The sequence below is a fragment of the Chrysochloris asiatica genome, unplaced genomic scaffold (genome assembly GCF_000296735.1).
Source record: "Chrysochloris asiatica unplaced genomic scaffold, ChrAsi1.0 scaffold00027, whole genome shotgun sequence".
Lineage (NCBI taxonomy): Eukaryota > Metazoa > Chordata > Mammalia > Afrosoricida > Chrysochloridae > Chrysochloris > Chrysochloris asiatica.
In genome coordinates this window covers 16,814,446-16,833,979 of record NW_006408545.1, presented here as the reverse complement: position 1 = coordinate 16,833,979, position 19,534 = coordinate 16,814,446, and the positions used below count along the sequence as shown (strand labels likewise).

General features: G+C 39.8%; 1 protein-coding gene across 2 annotated transcripts in view; it reads right to left on the bottom strand.

Moving 5' to 3' along the window:
* Positions 1-19,534, bottom strand: part of CDK19 (cyclin-dependent kinase 19) — a 247,132-nt gene that overhangs the window by 29,149 nt on the left and 198,449 nt on the right. Inside the window, exons 5-8 of one of the 2 annotated variants that reach the window (XM_006839930.1) lie at positions 15,324-15,381; positions 7,061-7,192; positions 2,287-2,430; positions 2,090-2,159 (exon numbers count right to left, since the gene is read on the bottom strand). In XM_006839930.1, the coding sequence (XP_006839993.1) occupies positions 2,090-2,159; positions 2,287-2,430; positions 7,061-7,192; positions 15,324-15,381 (404 nt within the window). The remainder of the gene's footprint in view (positions 1-2,089; positions 2,160-2,286; positions 2,431-7,060; positions 7,193-15,323; positions 15,382-19,534) is intronic. The other variant, XM_006839931.1, reaches the window with a different exon arrangement.

Below are 19,534 nucleotides of genomic sequence, written 5' to 3'. Positions count from 1 at the left end.
TATGAGTCAGAATCGATTTAACAGCACTTAAAAACAACTCCAATCTTATAATCTTGTGGGTAAAATTTTCCATTTGGTCTTTAAATACTAAGTTAAATGTGAAGTGCCTTCATTAATTTTCCCCAACTTTTGTAATATTAGAGTATCTTCAATTACTTGTACCACTTTTACTCAATACCCACTTGACAAGTAATTACTAAGCATGTACTAGTGCCCCGGGGTTACAATGGTGTCTTTGATACACATGACCTATACTACCTAGAGGGAAAGATAAATAAATATTTAAAAACTAACCAGTGCAGCTGACAGAAGCAGCAGCACAGGATGTAACAGGAGTGCATGGGAAGCAAGGAGTGGGGACACTCTTCAGACCAGGAAGGTCAGGTGAGGTCTTGTCACAGAAGTGAAGCCCAAGCCAAGGTCTAAAGCATTAATACAAAGAATAAACAGGAATCAACTTGGTGAAGGAAATGGGAGAAAAGTACATCCTAGATGTAGTAAAAACTCAGAGGTCAGAGAAAACTCAGGGTATCTGAGGTACTTAAATGGAATTCACATGCCTGGGCTATAAGAATACAAAGTAGTGTGTGGCGAAGCCATGAAACTGGAGACACAGAAGCAAAAACTTCACGAGTCACATTAAGGAACCGAGAAAAAATGTAAGAGTAACTAGGTAAGTGACATAATCAAATTTACATCTGAGATTGATTGCAGTAAACAGTGAATTGGTATGTTGAGTAGAGGTAGAAAGACCAAGTAGGAGGCCATGCAGGATTTAGGTGAGAGATGGTGGTGATCTAGACTACAGTAATGGCAAGGTAGATGGAAAGTAATATCAAGATTCAAACGGTATTTAGAAAAGAGAAATAACTAGGTTTGGATGTTGGTGGGACAGATGGAAGACTGTGAAATAGAAGAGGATTGGGAATAGCTCCTAGGTCTTTGGCTTAAGCAATTAGGCAAATCATATGGCTGTTTCCTGAGATAGAAAATAGAACAGGAGAGGTTTAAGGGGATAAATGAGTTTAGTTTTGTATGTTTAGCTTGAATCATATAAGAAACAATTGAGTTGGAATTCCCTGAGGCAATTAGATAAATGAATCTGAAACTTGAGAAAGATCTGAGCCGGATATACCAATCGTATCAGAATAATTGATGGCACACTGTGACAATCAAAATTGAGTAGACTCACTGGGACAATGTGTAGAAAGAAAAGAGAGCCCAAGACCGTGAGTAGTACTAGTGCTATCTTTAACATGGACAGAGGCAAATGACTCTATGGAGGACAGTGTGAAAGCGGGGCCAGAAATAGTCAGTAGCATTCCTCACTTTTCTTTATGATGTCTGGTTTTGTTTCAACACATCATCCTATCATGAAATTCTGTTAAGTTGCCCAAAGGAAGTGGCTACCATAATTTCACTAGATGTACATGTCTCTAACTAATGCTCATTAAGTCACCATCTTTACTCCTCTCATTTCTAGTCACGTCTCTGCCATCTTGTTTGTCTCAGACCCTTCTGCCATCCCTCCTGGTTTCTTCCTAGTCCAGCATTTCAGACACCAGTTATGACTCAGATACAGATAAAATCACAGCTGTAACCTTGAACACAGCTTAACTTTTGTTACGCCAAGACAGGACAGATGTTTAAAAGATACCACATTAAAAATAAATAAATACTACGCTCTAACCCTGGAATATACGTTAATTGATTGTTAACATAAGAGCTCTGGTGGCATGGTAGGATAAGCACTGAACTGCTAACCACAAGGTTGGCAGTTCAAACCCACCAGCCACTCGACAAGAGAAAGATAATGCTTTCTGCGCCTGTAAAGATTTACAGCTTTGGAAACCCTATACAGGATTGTTAAGAGTCAAAATCGACTCCATGGCAGTAGGTTTGATTTGGTATATTAGCATATGTTAAAGAAGTATCTTAAATGTCTTCTTTCAATCATAAGCATAAATCACTGTACACATTGTAAGTTTCTGGCTTTAATTAAGTAATCTAAATTTGACTTTTTAAAAGATCTCATTCAAATGATCCCATTGAAGTATCAAAACCTATATATTCACTTGTAATTACTTACGTTGTTCTTCTAAAGTCTTTTTGAAGAGTAGGGTATTCTGGCATCTTTCTAATATCTTCCCAATCTTTATCTTATAAAAAATATAGAACAGTATTACAGAAAGTATGTTGTTACACTTATAAAAATCTAATTGCTTGTTTTTAAATATACAAAATACACTTAAAACATGCTTGATTTTTAAAAGGAAAGTAAATTACCTGCAGGAAATCCCATGACACTAAATATTCGATCTAGTTGATCGTGATGAAAGGGATTACTTGTTTTTATATCTTCCTGACGACAGTGAAAAATAGGTTCTGAAGTTAACAATTCAGCAAATATGCAACCTATTGCCCATATATCTATGAAAGAAGAAAACAAGTCTTTATACACATTTATTATTATCTTGTTGTTGTTGTTGTTGTTGTTGTTAAGTGACATCGAGTCGGTTCTGACCCATAGTGACCCTGTACAGGGTTTCCGAGGGTGTAAATCTTTTACGGGAGTAGAAAGCCTCATCTTTCTCCCGCGGAGCGGCTGGTAGGTTCGAACCGCTGACCTTAAGGTTTGCAGCCCGATTCATAACCACTACGCTACCAGAGCTCCTTATTATCTTATTGGTTATAATTTCTGGTTATAATCACAACCTACATATAAGAATATTTTTCAGTGAAGACATGTACAAAGTACAATTAATGTAGTAAGAAAAAAAAGTTTATATATTTTTATACACATAAAAACATGTATCTATCAGATTGAAAACATTCAAAAACGTTTTGTAAATTTCCTGATGAAGATAAGCTTGAGTAATTCCAATTGGCAAGCAATAAATTCCTTAGTGTAGTGGTTATGAATAGGGCTGCTAATCTCACGGTCAGCAGTTCGAAACTACCAGCTGTTCTGTGGGAGACAGATGAGGCTTTCTGCTCCCATAAAGATTAACAGCCTCGGCAACCGTGTACAGGGTCGTTATGAATGTTATGAGTCGGAATCAACTCCACGGCACATAACAATAACAACAAGGCAAAAGTCTTCCTAACCTAATTAACAATTTAATCATTAAAGCATTCAGTTGACAATCTAACACAGCACTGGTATGAGGAAACAATACTACAAGAATATGCATGAAACCAATAGAGACTGATCTTATGTGAACATAGGGTAAAGTTAGGAATCTTTGAAAGCTTTATTAAACTATTTCAAGTCACCAGTTATAGATTTTTCTATTTGCATTTTGCACATTGAAAGACTGCAGTTCATATTCTGAGACTACAATACTGCATACAGTGCACTGCCCAGTGTATAAGTCAAAGAATGTTTATGAGATCATATTCGTCCACTTAAAAAATTACCAAAACAGCATTTTTTTAAAGTACTTTTTTATTGTTGTTAAGTGCCATAGCAACCCTATAGAGGAGCAGTGGGTGGGTTTGAACTGCTGACCTTGTGGTTTGCAGTCCAGTGCTGATCCTACAGTGCCACAGCAGGAGTGGTAAGAATATGGAATTCAGTAGCCTATCAAATGTGGGGATCACATTCTGTAGCTGAGTTAATAAGAAATAAGGATAAGCACTGGACTGCAAGATTGGGTTAAACTGCAAGGTCAGTGGTTCAAACTCACCAGCTGCTCTCTAAGCAGGTTTAATTAGTGTCAGCATTCTATTTTTTAAATCACAGTGTCAAATGAAACAAAACATATTCTAAAGTCTCATTTAGCTGACCTCATTCAGGAATGGTTCCTTTCCACATCAGTCAGCCTTCTGGATAATGGGAACCTAGTCTCTTGATAACCATTTTTATTACACCATTCCCTGCCATCTTAAAAGGTGATACAACATAACTTAATCACTGTTAATGATGCAACACTATGCCGATGACCTTCCTCACTAGAGAATAGGGCACTAATACTGTTCAGTGTCTACTGTTTAATTCTTCTCCACATCATGTTGGCTGTCACTCTCGTCCCTGCTGTGCTGCCTCTGACAGTCTCATCCATCTTACTGCTGGCTGCCTCTACTCTGCAGTCAACTGGGACTACAGTGGACTCTGATATGCTGCCCCATTGTGCTGATTTCCAATTTGTCCTCTAGTCAAAGGGCAGGCGTCAGGATCTAGATTGCCCTGTGGACTGCTAAGAGAAGGAATCTCAGGGTAGTAGATAGCATTAAATTATGTGGCTTCCTGCTTCATGGCTGTTGTTGTTGTTAAGTGTCGTCAAGTCAGTTCCAACTCATAGCTACCCTGAGGAGAGGCTGGTGGATGTGAACTGCCAACCTTAAGGTTAGCAGTCCAGTGTTTATCCTACAGAGCCACACCAAGATGCTTCGGTCTCTTTATTTTACTAATGACTTTTCTTAGTATGTGTTTATGTGCGTACACATACACGCACATACATATTCCTCCTTAAATGTCACTCCACAAACTATATTTTTTCTATCCTTTAAATAGAAATAACACTCATTGCTGACATAGACTAGGCATGGAGAAGAGAGACAATGAGTGGATGTGTATACACCTATGTGTCTGCTATAAATACATTTCAATCCAAAGATAACTGATTTGGGGGCTATTTTTTTTCCCTGTGTTTTCTTTTTAACTCCTAACTTCTGTGTAGCATGGATAATTGTGATTTGACTAAAATTAGAAATTAGTGATTATGCTTTTATCTTTGAATGTAAATCTCATTTACTGAGCAAGTAAGTGTAAGCTGGTTAAATTCCGTTTTGGTTCTCCTTGCCCTGAAAAAATAAATACAGCTGGCTTTCAATTCATACCCATAACCTTTATTTCCTGCCTCCATAAAAAATATCTACTTTGATTTCAGCACTAGAGCCGTTCATCAGAAAATACTCATGAAACTTTAGTCCTCAAAGTCTGGGCTCTAGGACCACACACAACAGAATTATCTAAGGGTACCTACTTAAAAATAGGTCTTGCCATGAACTTACTGTATAAGAATCTTTGGGTGTCAGACAAACTTTGGTGGGGAGTCATTTAGTTCAACAGAAAGTTGTGGCTGAATTTACTTTTCTTTATAGCTCTCTCTTTTTGGTAGTGCTGTAAGATAAGTCCTGGATAGCTAACCACAAGGTCAGTGGCTCAAAATCACCAGTGGCTCCGAGGCATAAAGTTGAGGCTGTCTACTCCCATAAAGATTTACCGTCTCTTTTTGTTTAAGTGTTTGGTGAGAGCCCAAGGTAAATGGATCTCTAGTGTCATTTCATCCACTCATTCTCACGTCCTTCCCTGGGGTATGGCACCAGTGACCACTGGCTGGTCTCCAGTCCTCCTTCCCTGACTTACATTCAGTCTCTTCCTATCCTATGACAGATACCTCTAAGATTGACTACGAGATTTATTTTACCATTTTCAATAATGAGTTAAGAGAACACACATAACAGAAAATGTAAATTCATAGTCCTGAAAATCTCAAAACTGCATCCCCTCAATAAAAAAGTTACTCGTTGGGATGTAAACATTAAGTTCTGGTTTTTGCTCCTCCTCATCTTAGGGACAGTCACTCCGTTTGCTTTCTGTAGTTCTTCCTTCACCCTCCAGAGAGGGGTAGGCCACTGTCCCTTGTGGTAGGGTATTCTGGCAGGCTCTTATCTGCTGCCTTCCCATGGGCTCCACAGCTACGGGCAGGGTCTAAGGTCAGTCTCTCATTCCTCTACTATCAAGCACGCACTGGTTTTTCTCACCCAGCTGAGATTACTCAGAGGCTTTTTCACCAAGATAACAAAACCATTCCACAATATTTATGAAGTACTTACTACATGTGTCAAGTGCCCGAATCTGGCCAGAGCATTATTAAGTGCATAGTGAGGGTCTGAGTTTGCAGAACTCAGACCTACCTACTGATTAATGAGGACATCACTATATTTAAATTCTTGTTAGCCTTCTTCACCCATGGCCAAGCTAATTATCAGTTAACTCTTTCAAAATGTCATGCCACCAGGTTTCCATAGGCTAATTTAACAAAGAAAGGATCCTGCTTACTTGTCTATTTTTAATGATTCCTTAATCACAAGGGAAAAAAATCAGGTCATGAAAGGGGTAGAAAATCTCTGGGTTTGAGGATAGCTCTCTCCTGGTGTGGTGCTGTGGGTTAATATGCTGGACTGCAAAGTCAGCTTGAACCGCAAAGGTCAGCAATTCAAGCTCATCAGTTGCTCTTTGGAAACCCTATAAAGGGTCGCTATGGGTCGGAACTGATTCAACAGTACTCAACAACAACAACAACTCTCCTCATGACTCCCAAAATTCACAGCTAGGCTGTCTGAGGACACTGTAGTGACCAGGTAGCAAAATTTCTGAACCTGTGTCCTGAAGGAGTCTTTAAAGCCTACAGAAAGTATGTATAAAACATGCTTTCTTTATTCTTAAAACTAGGTTAGATGGCAATATGGTGAGCAATACTAGTCTTCTGAGACGCCATCTATTTCTACCATAATGTAGAAACTACACTTCTAATCAATGCAATGGCAAGAAAAAAAGATGAACTATATTGTATCTTGTTTAGGAAAGGATGTGGCTGACTACCTTTTCACCAAATAGAAGGGGCTCTCTTCAACACATTGCACTAGTCTTGCCTGTTTGTGAAGAAAACCATTTTGATCCTCTCTGCAGCTCTTTTATCAGCAGCTAGATAAGTACAACATGAAATGTGTACATTATCTTACCCATAGCAACTCAACAGGATCAGCTAGCTCTAAAAAAGTTCATGGAATAATTCCATTATTCCATTTTTTTCATGAACATTTTGAAGCCCCCTTGTGTTCTTGAATAAGTTTTCTTCTTTTAAAAGAACTACATTCTCCTATAGAGTTACCAATCCAAATCTACCAGACTGTAAAATCCAGAGATATAGGAGACAGTAAGACTTTTATAAAGAGCTTTAAGGTGCTTGTCACCAAGTAGCTTTATTATTATACAATTTGTCACTTATAACAGTACAATACAAGGATAATAAATAACTTTGGTTTAACTTACCAATGGCTTTTGTATAATGCCTTGCACCAAGCAAAAGTTCTGGAGCCCGATACCAAAATGTCACCACTACTGGATCCAAATCTGCTAGTGGCTTTAGAGGAGAATTGAACAATCTGGCAAAACCCATGTCAGCTAAAAAATAAAAGTAAAAGTAAACTTAATATGCTATTAAACTATGTAAGATTGACAACAACAATCACCAACCTTATTGCAGCCCTTTTCCTCCCCTTTAAACCAGTCTGCACAGGGCACCACACAGGAATTACTTCATTTATCTTGGTAGGATAAGTACTGGACTGCACACCAAAAGGTTGGCAGTTCAAACCCACCAGCTGCTCCTCAGAGCCCCGTACAAAGTTGCTATGAGTAGGAATTGACTTGACGGAACTTAACATTCTACCACAACCCCCACCTCTGAGGTAGATACTATGACTTACCCAAGGTCATGAGGTTAGTAGATACAGATTAGAATTAGAATCCAGGTCTGACTTCAGATTCCTAGCTTTAGAGAATATTATTATTTTAGCTAAAATAATATTCCTAAAAGTCTCTAAAATCTAAAATAGTCTGAAAGTTTCCATGACTAATTATAACTTCTGTATGCCCAACTTGACGGCACTTAACAACAACAACAACAACGCATACAAAGCGGCCCTGGTGGTGCTGTAGGGTAAGCAATAGTGTGCTAACCACATGTCAGTAGTTCAAACCCATCATTCACTCTGAGGGACAAAGATGAGGCTTTCTGCTCCTGTGAAGATTTATGGCCTCAGAACTCTAATCCAGGGTCGCGCTGAGTCAGAATGAACTCGATGGCAGTGGGTGGGTGGCTAAGCCAACTCATCTTAAGAGTGACTAGACCTTATTTTCATGTGTGCCGAGTCGGTTCCTATTAGCCCACAGAACCAACTGTACACGTCTCTTCCCTACTTTGCACTCAGTGGCACATGCAGGTGGCTTGAGAATGGCAATGGACAGAGTATTTACGTCACAGAAAATGATAGAATTTGGAGCTTTTTCTCATAGAGAAATCATTGTTGAACATTTACCAAAATATCACTGGTAGTAATACGTTTCCAATAACATGGTACGTTGTTGTTAAGTACCACTGAGTCCGTTCTGACTTACAGCCGCCCTTACAGGGTCTCCGAGGAGTGGCTGGTGGGTTTGAACTGCCAACCTTGCATTTAGCAGTCCAGTACTTAACCTACATCACCATACCAAGTATAGAGCATATAAAATGTTGTCATTCAGCTTTTAACAAAGGCCAATGCCAAAGCTAAGGAGTGTGATGGCTCTATATGATAAGCACTGGACTGTGAGCCAAAAGTCTGCGGTTCGAGTTCGCCAGTCACTCTGTGGTAGAAAGATGAGACTTTCTTTACCGGCAAAGATTTAAAGCCTCAGGAACCCTATACAGGATCGTTATGAGTCAGAATCAACTTGATAGCATTTAACACCACTACCAACACCAAAGCTATCTGATTTAAACACTTTTTTGTTGTTGTTAAGTACCGTCAAGTCGGTTCCAACCCATAGCAACCCTGTATAGGGTTTCCGAGGAGCAGCTGGTGAGTTTGAACCACCGATCTTGTAGTGCAAACCCACTTTGCAGTCCAGTTCATTAACTCACAGTGCCTGGAGGGTTTGAACTGTACCTGGTGGGTTTGAGGAGCAGTTGGTGGGTTTGAACTGCCGACCTTGTGGTTTGCAGTCCAGTGCTGATACTACAGCGCCAAACCAGGAGTCCATAAGAATGATGATGATGTTGTTGTTAAGTGCCAATGAGTTGGTTCTGACTAACAGCTACCCTGCATCGAGTATCTGAGGAGCAGCTGGTGAGCTTGAATCAACCTTAGGGTTCAAAGTAATTTGGCAATCCAGTGCATTAATCCACAGTGCTACACCAGGACTCCACAAGAATGATGTTATTGTTGTTAGGTGCCATGGAGTCGGTACCGACTCATAGCAACCTTATGCACAGCAGAACATAACACTGGGCCAACCTCACTATTGTTACCACGCTTGAGTCCATCGATGCTGCCACTTGGTCAATCCATCTTGTTGGGGGTCTTCCTCTCTTTCTCTGTCCATCCACCTTACCAAACATGATATCCTTCTCCAGCGACTGGTCCTCCTGACAATATGTCCGAAGTATGATAGACGAAGTTTGGCCATCTTGGCCTCCAAGGAGCACTCTGGCTGCACTTCCTCCAAAACCAATCTATTGGTTCTTTTGGCAGCCCATGGCACTTTCAATATTCTCCTCCAACACCATAACTCAAAAGCATCAATTCTTCTACGGTCTTCCTTATTCACCGTCCAGCTTTTACATGCATATGAGGGTTATTGAAAATACCATGTTGTTGCTATGTGCCATGGAGTTGGTTCTGACTCACAGTGACCCTGTACAGGGTTCCGAGGCTATAAATCTTTACGGGAGTAGAAAGCCTCATCTTTTCCCCGTGGAACAGCTGGTAGTTTCAAACTGCTGACCCTGAGGTTCACAGCCCGATTCGTAACCATTACACTACCATACCATAAATCTCCATAATTTGAAATATATAGATATATACAGTATATTTTGACTGTATAAGGGGCCCGAGGTACTGTACGATAAAGTGCACAAATAGCATATAACAGTTTCAACTATGGAGTAGCATTTAATCTTAAACCATTATGAAAAATATACAGTAACATTTTATTTTATTTATTCAACTTTTATTGTGAAATGAGTGAAGATTTACAGACAAGATCATCAGCTTCACACTATACAACTCACTTTGTTTCATCTCAATAATTACAAGCCCCTCCAAGCAACAACAGTTATCCCGCTTCCTTACTGTGTTCCTATTTAGATTTCACCCACCTTCCCTTCCCATCTCAACTTTGTTCTTAGGTAAATGTTGCCCTTTTGATTTTTAATGACTGACCATTCCATGGTGAGCATATCATACTTGTGTTTTTGTCCCCCCTATATACCTATATACACAAAGGATATTGTGTTTGGTAAGATGGAGGGTCAGAGAAAAAGAGGAAGACCCCCCAATGAGATGGCTTGGCCAGGTGGCAGCATCGATGGACTCAAGTGTGACAACAATAGTGAGGCTGGCCCAGGATCGGACATTGTTTCATTCTACTGTGCATAAGGTCGCTATGAGTCGGTGCCAACTCGACGGCACCTAACAACAACAAAACATACCAATCAAGGAGCTCTGGTAGTGTAGTGGTTATAAATCGGGCTGCTAACCACAAGGTCGGCAGTTTGAAACTACCAGCTGTTCTGCAGGAGAAAGATGAGGCTTTCTGCTCCCGTAAAGATTTGTAGCCTCAGAAACCCTGTGCAGGGTCACTATGAGTTGGAACCTACTCCACAGTACTTAACAACAACAACATATACCAATCTACTGCTTGGCTGAAAATTGTGCTACAAGTATGAATTCCTTTTCAGACCTGAAGGGTGTTGAGGGCCATAGTCTAGGATTCCATCAGTCTCTTTCTAAGTACGCCCAGCCTTTTTTTCCTTTTGATTAAATAATTTTAAGTTTTGTTCCACATTCTCTCCTACTCTCTCCAGGACCCTCTAATGTGGTAGTGGTAGCCAGGCCCTATCTAGTTCTTCTGGTCTGAGTCATAGAGACTGATGTTCACATGTTCCATTAGGCTACTGGCCTAATTGATTCCAAGCATCTTCAGTTCCCATCACTCTTCTTTCTTCCACACATGGAGAGACCAATAGCTACACTTTAAATGGGTGCCCATGAGTTTTTAAGATCCCAGACACTACTCATCAAAGTAAGATATAGAACATTGTCTTTGGGGACTATGTTAAGCCAATTGGCCATGCTGTCCTCTGAGATAGGGTCCTGAGCCCCCAGACCCAGCAACTTATCACCTAATGTGTTTGAAACTATCTAAGAAGTTTCATCATTTTGCCCACTATATGCTCCACCACATTCCATGTTTGCAGGAAATGGAAATACCCAGGAACAAATATTCTCTTTCAAACTCATAAATTTGTGGATATGTTCCTACTCTTCCTCCTATGCCCATACATACTAACATTTTAATTTATAGATTTTGTTTCTTTAGAGTTCAAATCATTTACTTTCTGAGAATGCTTTAGAAAACCCTGGTCTTAAAAATTAAAAGTAAGGCTGTTTCTTAACTAAATTCCCCTATACTAAGCCAAGATAGTCAAGACCATTCCACCAACACTGCACTCAATTCAAAGCACTGCCTGAGATAGTTAAAAGACGCTGATTGTTGTTGATGGCAAAGTAAAAGTCTAATGCTGTTTCATTCATTGAAAAGCACTTTGTTTTTGAAATAAGTCTCAAGACTGTATTTTCTCCTCTTATTCTCTACTTGCTTAAATTGATCTAAGTCCCACTTATTCACTATCAGATAAAATCAAGGCCAACAGGAAACAATAAATACTCTTAAAAATAATTCCGATCTATTGTATAACTTTAAAGGAGTTTCATACATTAAAAAAAAAAAAAAAACATTACTAATTCATACTGAAAACAAGTAGCCTAAATGATACTAAATGTTTTCCTAAAACTAAACATGAATGTTTTCTGGTATAGCACTAGTACTAATACATGTTGTCAATAACATGTAGGTGGATAAAACTATTCCCATTCAATGAACAAGGCAAGTAAACTTCTGGTATAGGTGGCAGTTACCCATTGCCAGTGAGTTGATTCCAATTCACAGTGCCCCTCCCTATAGGACAGAGTTGAATTCCTCTATAGGGTTTCCAAAGCTATAAACCTTTATGGGAGCACACAGCCTCATCTTTCTCCCACAGAGCAGCTGGTCAGTTTGAAATGCAGACCTTGCAGTTAGCAGGCCAATGCTTACCCCACAGCGTCACCCAGGCTTCTTTCAGGTGGTAAGTAGCCAGTATGATATAATAAGAAAGAGGCAAGAGACAATGGCTACCACCAAGAAATTTACAAGAAGGCACTATGACAAAATACATGAAAATAAAAAAGGGGTAAGTATGTGGTGCTGTGGGAAAAGGCACAAGATTACAAAGCCATTTGAACTGCAAGGTTGGTGGTTCAAGGTCACTAGCTGTTCTTCGGAAACCCTATACAGGGTTGCTATGGGTCGGAACCGACTCGATGGCACTTCACAACAACAACTATAAACATAAATTTTCTACTAGACTCCAAGTTCTTTAAGGGAAGGATCTGTCTCCTACATGGTTTAATAAACATATATGTTGTTAAGTGCCATCGAGTCAGTTCTGACTCCTAGCGACCCTGTATAGGGTTTCCAAGGAGCTGCTGGTGAGTTTGAACCAGTGACCTTGCAGTTCAAACTGACTTTGTAGTCCAGCACATTAACCCACAGAGACACACCAGAACTAAATTATAAACATAAAACTCTTAAAAGTCAGGCAACTTCCTGGGGCCTGGCTAGAGTGCAGGATATTTGCTGAGTAGTAACGGAGTGGTGTCACTGTAATGGGAGTGGTGCTGGTGATGGGAAGATCCTGGGTTTGAGTGACAGGATAAATGTAATGACTGGGCAAACAAACAGGGAGAGTGAGAAGATGATACATTTTCTTTGGGACCACAGAGTACAGGGTAATGGTGGTGGTGGTGGTGGTGGTTACAACTCACAGGGAACTTGTGTAAGGTTTTTAAGGCTGTAAATCTTTATGGGAGCAGAAAGCCTCATCTATTTCCTGTGGAGCAGTTAGTGATTCAAACTGCTGACCTTATGGTTAACAGCCCAACTCGTAACCCTCTCTGTTAACAGAGTTCCCTAGGGTTAACAGTAGCTCATCCAAAATAGAGATCAGGATTTCATTCAGCCAGCATTAAGAGAATCGAATATGAGATTCAGATCTCAAAACCAATTACATAGAATATAACAATTTATCAATTCCCTAAAGAAGCCATAGTAGAAGGAGGCCATGTGTCAAGCCAGCATCTAGGGAGTCTTAAAACAAGAGATGAAAAGTAAAAGCCAATAATTAACAGAATGCAGAGACAAGAGCAAGAAAGTTAGGTAGAAAGTAGAATTACATGATGTAATGCCATCGAAGGGAGAAAACAGTCAAGCATCAAGATTGACTGGTCAAAAGAACAAAGGACTCAAGGAGTAAAGGGCAATGGTAACTAAATGCAGGCCATCTGATTTGGGAGAAATGAGGTCACAAGTGCCCTTTAGAGGGCAGTTTCAATACGGGGATGGATTTAGAGGTCAGATTAGGCTAAATTGGAACCAATGTGTGAACACCATGTGTCTCAGAAGTAAAGAACAAGAGGAAGAAAAAGAACAAATGCTAAAGAAGATAAGATGTATATAAAAAGATTTCTTTTTGGGTTGAGAAGATGACTGAATGCTTGAAGGTAAAGAGGAGAAACATAAACCGGGAAAATACAGACTGTAATCTGAGGGGATTAGGTATAGGCAAGAAGAGATTTGGAAACTAGCAAGGACACTAGTACAGAGATCCAAACCAAACCCACTACCATCCAGCCAATTCCCACTCAGAGTGACCCTAAAGGACAGAGTAGAACTGGTTCCGAGGGTTTCTGAGACTAAATCATTGAAGGAGCCGGCAGCTTCATCTTTCTCCCTCAGGGTGGCTGCTGGGTTCAAGCCCCTGAACTTTGGGTTAGCAGACCAAGGCCTGCCCCACAGTGCCACCAGGGCTTGTCACTCCTTCCCTGGCTCTGTTTCCAAGGCAGAGCTGTGCTGAGGAAAAGTGGAGGTCAGGGAGGTCACAGCAGATGGCTTTGCTATATCAAGCAGCAATGTGTATTGGAAAAGACACTCTGGTCTTGGAATCCAAGTCCTAGTTTTAAAAGGCTGAGCAAGCTACAACATCTCTGAATCTGACATTTCTTGTCTGTAATGGTCACTAGAAAAGGTGGTTGCATAAATAAATGAGGTAACAAATGAAAGCATGTACAGCAAACTTTATTTTACTGTCTTGCTGGTAGGGAAGCAGGTGGGGGTGGGGAGCCATCTGTTACCTCCCTTTCACTAGGTCTGGAAAGAAGCAGGTACTCAATAAATGCCTCCAAGAGTATGAGAGAGGAACAGAAAGAAGCCAGCCCACAAAAACACTGATGGTACATGCTGTGAGAAGTAGGACACTGAGTGGGGAGGGAGGAGGCAAGAGAAGGAAAGTTGCTATCTCGTGACAATTCACATCAACACATTTTCTCATGAATTTCTAAGTCTCAGCAAACTCAGAGGAGAAACTTAAAGAAAGAGAAGCTGGTTTAGAGCAGCTTCTCCAGAGGCCTGGTTAGAGAATGAATTGAAGACGTAGTCAGCTAAGCAGCAGGGCATGCTTGGTTGATGTTAGACAGCCTGCGTTAGTAGCAGGTTGCTCTTGTTAAGTGCTGTTGAGTTGGTCCCAGCAAGCCTGTATAGGGTTTTGAAGGAGCAGCTGGTGGGTCTGAACTTCCAGCCTTGCTTCGCCACACCAGGACTCCATTAGAAGGTAAAGTCAGCACTGTGCTGTATCACCACTAGCATGGTATTCCAACAGCAAAGAAACCAGGCTGATGAAACCAAATTTATTTTAAAATTCTTTTTAAAAACACTGGACATTCAATAAATGTTAAGAGAAATGAGAAACAGCCTTTCTTTCTTAGTGCAGTTTCTCCCCAAACCTACCACAGCTATCAACAGTCCTGATTTCTTTTAGAATGCTCAGGGTTGCGAAAGAAACATTAATCTGCGGACAAGACTCCTGCCAGTACCTCAAACTAAGATAGGCAAGTCAGAAAGGCTGTGCACATATATATTCATTTGGAAAAGACATGTTAGCACCTGGCACATGACACAGAGGCTCAAAGTGTGAGAAGGAGGGGAGCCTGTACGGGTATCCATGTATAAGCTCAGTGTGGGAGCAATGGATTCAAGAAGGGAACACGTGGTAAACCTGAGACAAACGCAGGATTCCGGGGATATGTTTAGGGTGGCTGTGTGGGTAATGGTAGTAGTGTAAACACATGTTTGGGAATAATATATCATGGGAATAATTACTTTTTATGGAGTTGCTTATCAAATCTCAGTGATGTCACATCTTAGAATCATAGAATCTTATTTCTGGAATAGTCCTGGAGGTTACAGACTATTCTACATTTCACAACACCGTTTCTAAAAATATTGTGAGGATGTAATTTTAAAACCCGTTACTTGAATAAGAGCATTAAAAGGGAAAACCATCTTTGCAGTCACTTCAGTTTCTTAAACAATGACTTTAGGCATAATTACCTACCTATTTTGACTCTCCCCCTTTCAGGACCTTCTCCCATTACTAGGATATTTGCTGGTTTCTAAAAATAAAAATAGAGCACTCAAATTACTATGTTTATTTTTGACATGCTCTAAAAGGGGAAAAAAGTTCTTATAATATGGAAAGATCACTTCTGTATTTTTGTCAAAACTATAATAAAATATTTAAGCATCCTCAACACAGTTAGAGCATTTGCCATTCTTGAAGGTAGCACTAACTTTATACAAACATCCTTGCTATGGAAATACACTTTGCTTATAAAATTATATCATACATACAAATAAATACAAAGTAATTAAAGTTATTATTTTTCTTTACCCCACAGAAATAAAAACTAGTAATTAAAAAAAACAAAAACAAAAAACCACAAATTCTAAACTGTCTGCTAACTGCCCATGACAAAGAGTTTATGTGGTTGAAAACTTTCCATAAAATTTCAAACTGTAGCATAATTACCTTCATTTAAGTGAATCAAATGGAATATTCTTCACTAAAGATTTTTACACTACCATAGGAAAACATGATCAGCATTCAACAGACTCCATTAAAATTCATACATCTAGTGATAATACCAAATATATCTTTAAGAAGTAGGAAAATAAAAACCAATGTTAATCCAGAACCATATACAGAAAAGAGTAGGCTGCAAATGTATTCACTCTCCTTTAAATCATCCTCATTTGTGGACTTATGCAAGCAGAGGAAATGGGGGAACAGACTCGTTTTCTTTTTTGTTTTAATCTGGGGCAAGTAAATCTCCACTGCAATCTCTTTTAAAAGAAAATTTACATGTTTTTAACTTACTGGATCCACTTAGTCAATGAATCTATTTTTAGTTTCTTCTAAGGACAAAAAACTATGCTAATCACTATGAGGAAAAACGAAGTACCTAACCCTCCAGATGCTTACTAGATTACTAGGAAATAAAATCAGAAGTTTTGTGTAATGCTAGAAGCTAGTGTTGTAGAGGACTTGTTATAGATAGGATTCTAATCTTGGTTGAGGAGTTAAACAGATTGCTTTAAGATACCTTTCAATTTTCAGATATTTTTAAGTTTCAATGAAAACAAGAAGTACACACACGTACACACACACACACGCACACATAGTGGCATTGATGAACCAAGGATTCCAACATTAGGGGAAATGTCCACAGGGTTAGAAGGCTAGAGTTTGTCCATCAGTCAGGTCCTAAAAACTGAAGATGAACCAGCACAGCAGAGAAGGAAGGAGGGCTCTGTGGAGGTGCTATGCTTAGGCTACAGGAAAAAGTCTGAGCTGACTGGAAGAAGAGGGCTCATGCTTCATGCTAGGTGGTGGGGAGGAACTAGAAGAAGCCTGGACTCCAGATGGCCTTTCTGTTACACTGTTGTCGTGTGCCCTACAGGGCAGAACAGAACTGTCCCACAGAGGTTCCTAGGCTGTAATCTTTATGGGGCCAGATTCCTGGGTCTTTCTCCCACCAATTCTTATTCCCTCGGAGCTGCAGAATGGGTTCGACCTGCTGACCATTTTGGTCAGCAGCTACTGCACCACCAGGTGTGATGGTGGGGATAACAGAACTGGGGGTGAGGGCATAGTGGCTTTGTCCAATGTCTTGCCACTTGAAATGAAGAGAGAGGTATGGAGCTGAGAAACATTTTAAAGGACAAATTAATATGACTTTGTGGATGGCTGAAAGGGGAAGATTACAAAAAAAGGAATATAAAGATTTTACTGAGCCTCTGAGCTAATGTGACTCACAGAATGATGATGCCTTTCATGAAAACAGAAAAGTTGTAGAAGCACTGGTTTGGGCTGAGGGACAACTCAGAGAGGGAGAAAACATATTGAGTTTGAGAATGTGAGGAGCCCAAGGCTTACTAACCAGTAAAGTGGGGGTAGGAAGTGCCCCACAGGAATGGGCATTATTGTTGTTCGAGTGTGATAACTAAGGACAAGATTCGCTCACTGTAATAGAAAGACAAAAACTGGACCTTCAAAAAGCAAATGATCCAACTATTTATCAAAGACTCATTATGTACAATAGGGGAGTGCAGTGGATCAGTAGGATAAGCACTGGACTGCATACCACAGGTCAGCAGTTTATGCCCACCAGCTGCTCTGCAGGAGAAAAATGAGACTTTTTGATCCGGCAGAGATTTACAGCCTCAGGAACTCTATACAGGGTCACTCTGATTTAGAACTGACTCATCAGCACTTAACAACAAGAACATTATGTATAAAACATTGCAGGAAACAAGGAAAAATAAAACAAAGATCTTGACATCCAGAGCCTTGAAATCTAATAAGAAAAGATAGACAGAATGTAAGTCAAATTATGAAAACTACCAAAATAGCAAAATAAAATGCCGGGCATAAATGATTCTTTTCTGTGAATATCAGCATAGTGTTTATGAAGGTAAGGACTCTGGATGACTTAAAGGACAGCTAAGAATCTGAAAGAAAAACTTTTTAGGCAGCCTTATAGGTTATGACATAATAAATATAAATCTACAAACATGGCATATTGGGATATTTTGAAGTGACCAGAAGACAATATGCTCAGTGTAGAATTTGGACTGGAGAATGATGTTTGGAATAAAATGCCACATTAAGGAGGCTGGTATTTATCATAGAGACAAAGTCAAAACAGGGCAATGATGTAATCAGGTCTGTATTTAGGAAGAAACTGGCAGCAATGTGAATAATAGTCTGGAGGATAGAAGTACCATAAAGCACACACACACACAGAGATATCAGTTGGGAAAGGGCTCCCATAGTATAAGGAAAAGTAAAGGGGTCTAAAGATGTGCCAGTGGTCACTGTTGTTGTTAAGTGCCCGAGTCAGTTCCAACTCATAGTGACCCTGTATAGGGTTTCCAAGGAGCAGCTGGTGAGCTTGAACCACTAACCATGTGGTTCAAACCTACCTTGCAGTCCAGTGCATTAACCCACAACACCACGTCAGGATAGAGGAAGACATAAAAGAATTTCAAGGTAAAATTGTAAAACAGCATTGTTATTTTACAATGTTCCTTCCACTGTCTATAGTTGTTCATTCAACAAACATTTATTGAGCACATACTAAGTATCAGGCACTGGTTTAGATGATAGCAAACCAGGAAAAATCCTAGCTCTCTTGAAGCCTATATTCTGGCAGCAAGAAAAAGATGATAAATAAGTAATTATACATTACAACGTCACTGATAAGAGCTGAGCATAAAGTAAAGCCCAGAGGAAACAAGACACTTCTCTATCTGACTTTGTGGCTGATGAGATAGATCTCTGAGGGACTCTGCCAGTACGGAACAATATGCTGCAGAAGAAACATTCCACGAAGCATCCCTGACCACATAAGAGGTTGCAAATATCTGTTAACAGCTTCTCACACTCACCCCACCTAATACATCCTGTGGCTAAGGGTTAAGTGTCTGGGCTAGAGCTGTGAGCAGCCAAGAAAGGCAGGCTGGGCTTTGAAGGCAGATGGCAAGAACATACTCCAGTGGGGACTCTGAACCTGTGACCATCAGTAAGGTGCAGAAGCTGAGCCTGCTATTCCCTGAAAGTCATTCAGGACCTTTAAGGGGGGAAAATAAACTTAAATAAGTAAACCTGTATGCTACCAGTAAAAACAAAAGCAAATGTTCACTGGGGGAAAGACTTCCTAACTTACGTCCAAGGACTAAAACAAAATTTTTTCCAACTAAAAAACTTGTATTTCCTATGTTATTTACAAGAGACACACCTAAGCATGAAGATCCTTAAAAGTTGAAAGTAAATGACTAGAAAAAGATCCATCTAGAAAACTGATCAAAGAAAGCAGAAACAAATGGTAATGTCAGAAAGTAGAAGTAATGATCTAATAAAGGCAGGAATCTCTTGACTAGAGAAGATCTATATCATAGCCTCTGGGACAAATGAAGCCAACAAGAGAGACTTACAAACAATCTCCATTACAGATGACAATAAAAAAACAAAATGTTACGAAAACTTCTTAGCTATAGCCAAACACCTTAAAAGAATCAGTCACTAATGTCCTGGGCACATCAAAGTCAATTGGCACAACAAAGTCCACAAAGAAAATATTCTACATCCTACTTTGGTGAGGATTGACTAGGGTCTTAAAAGCTTATGAAGAGGCGGCTAGGGAAGAAGATGAAGAGAGGACATTAAAGTCATACTCATATTAGGCTACAGATTTTTTTTCCCCC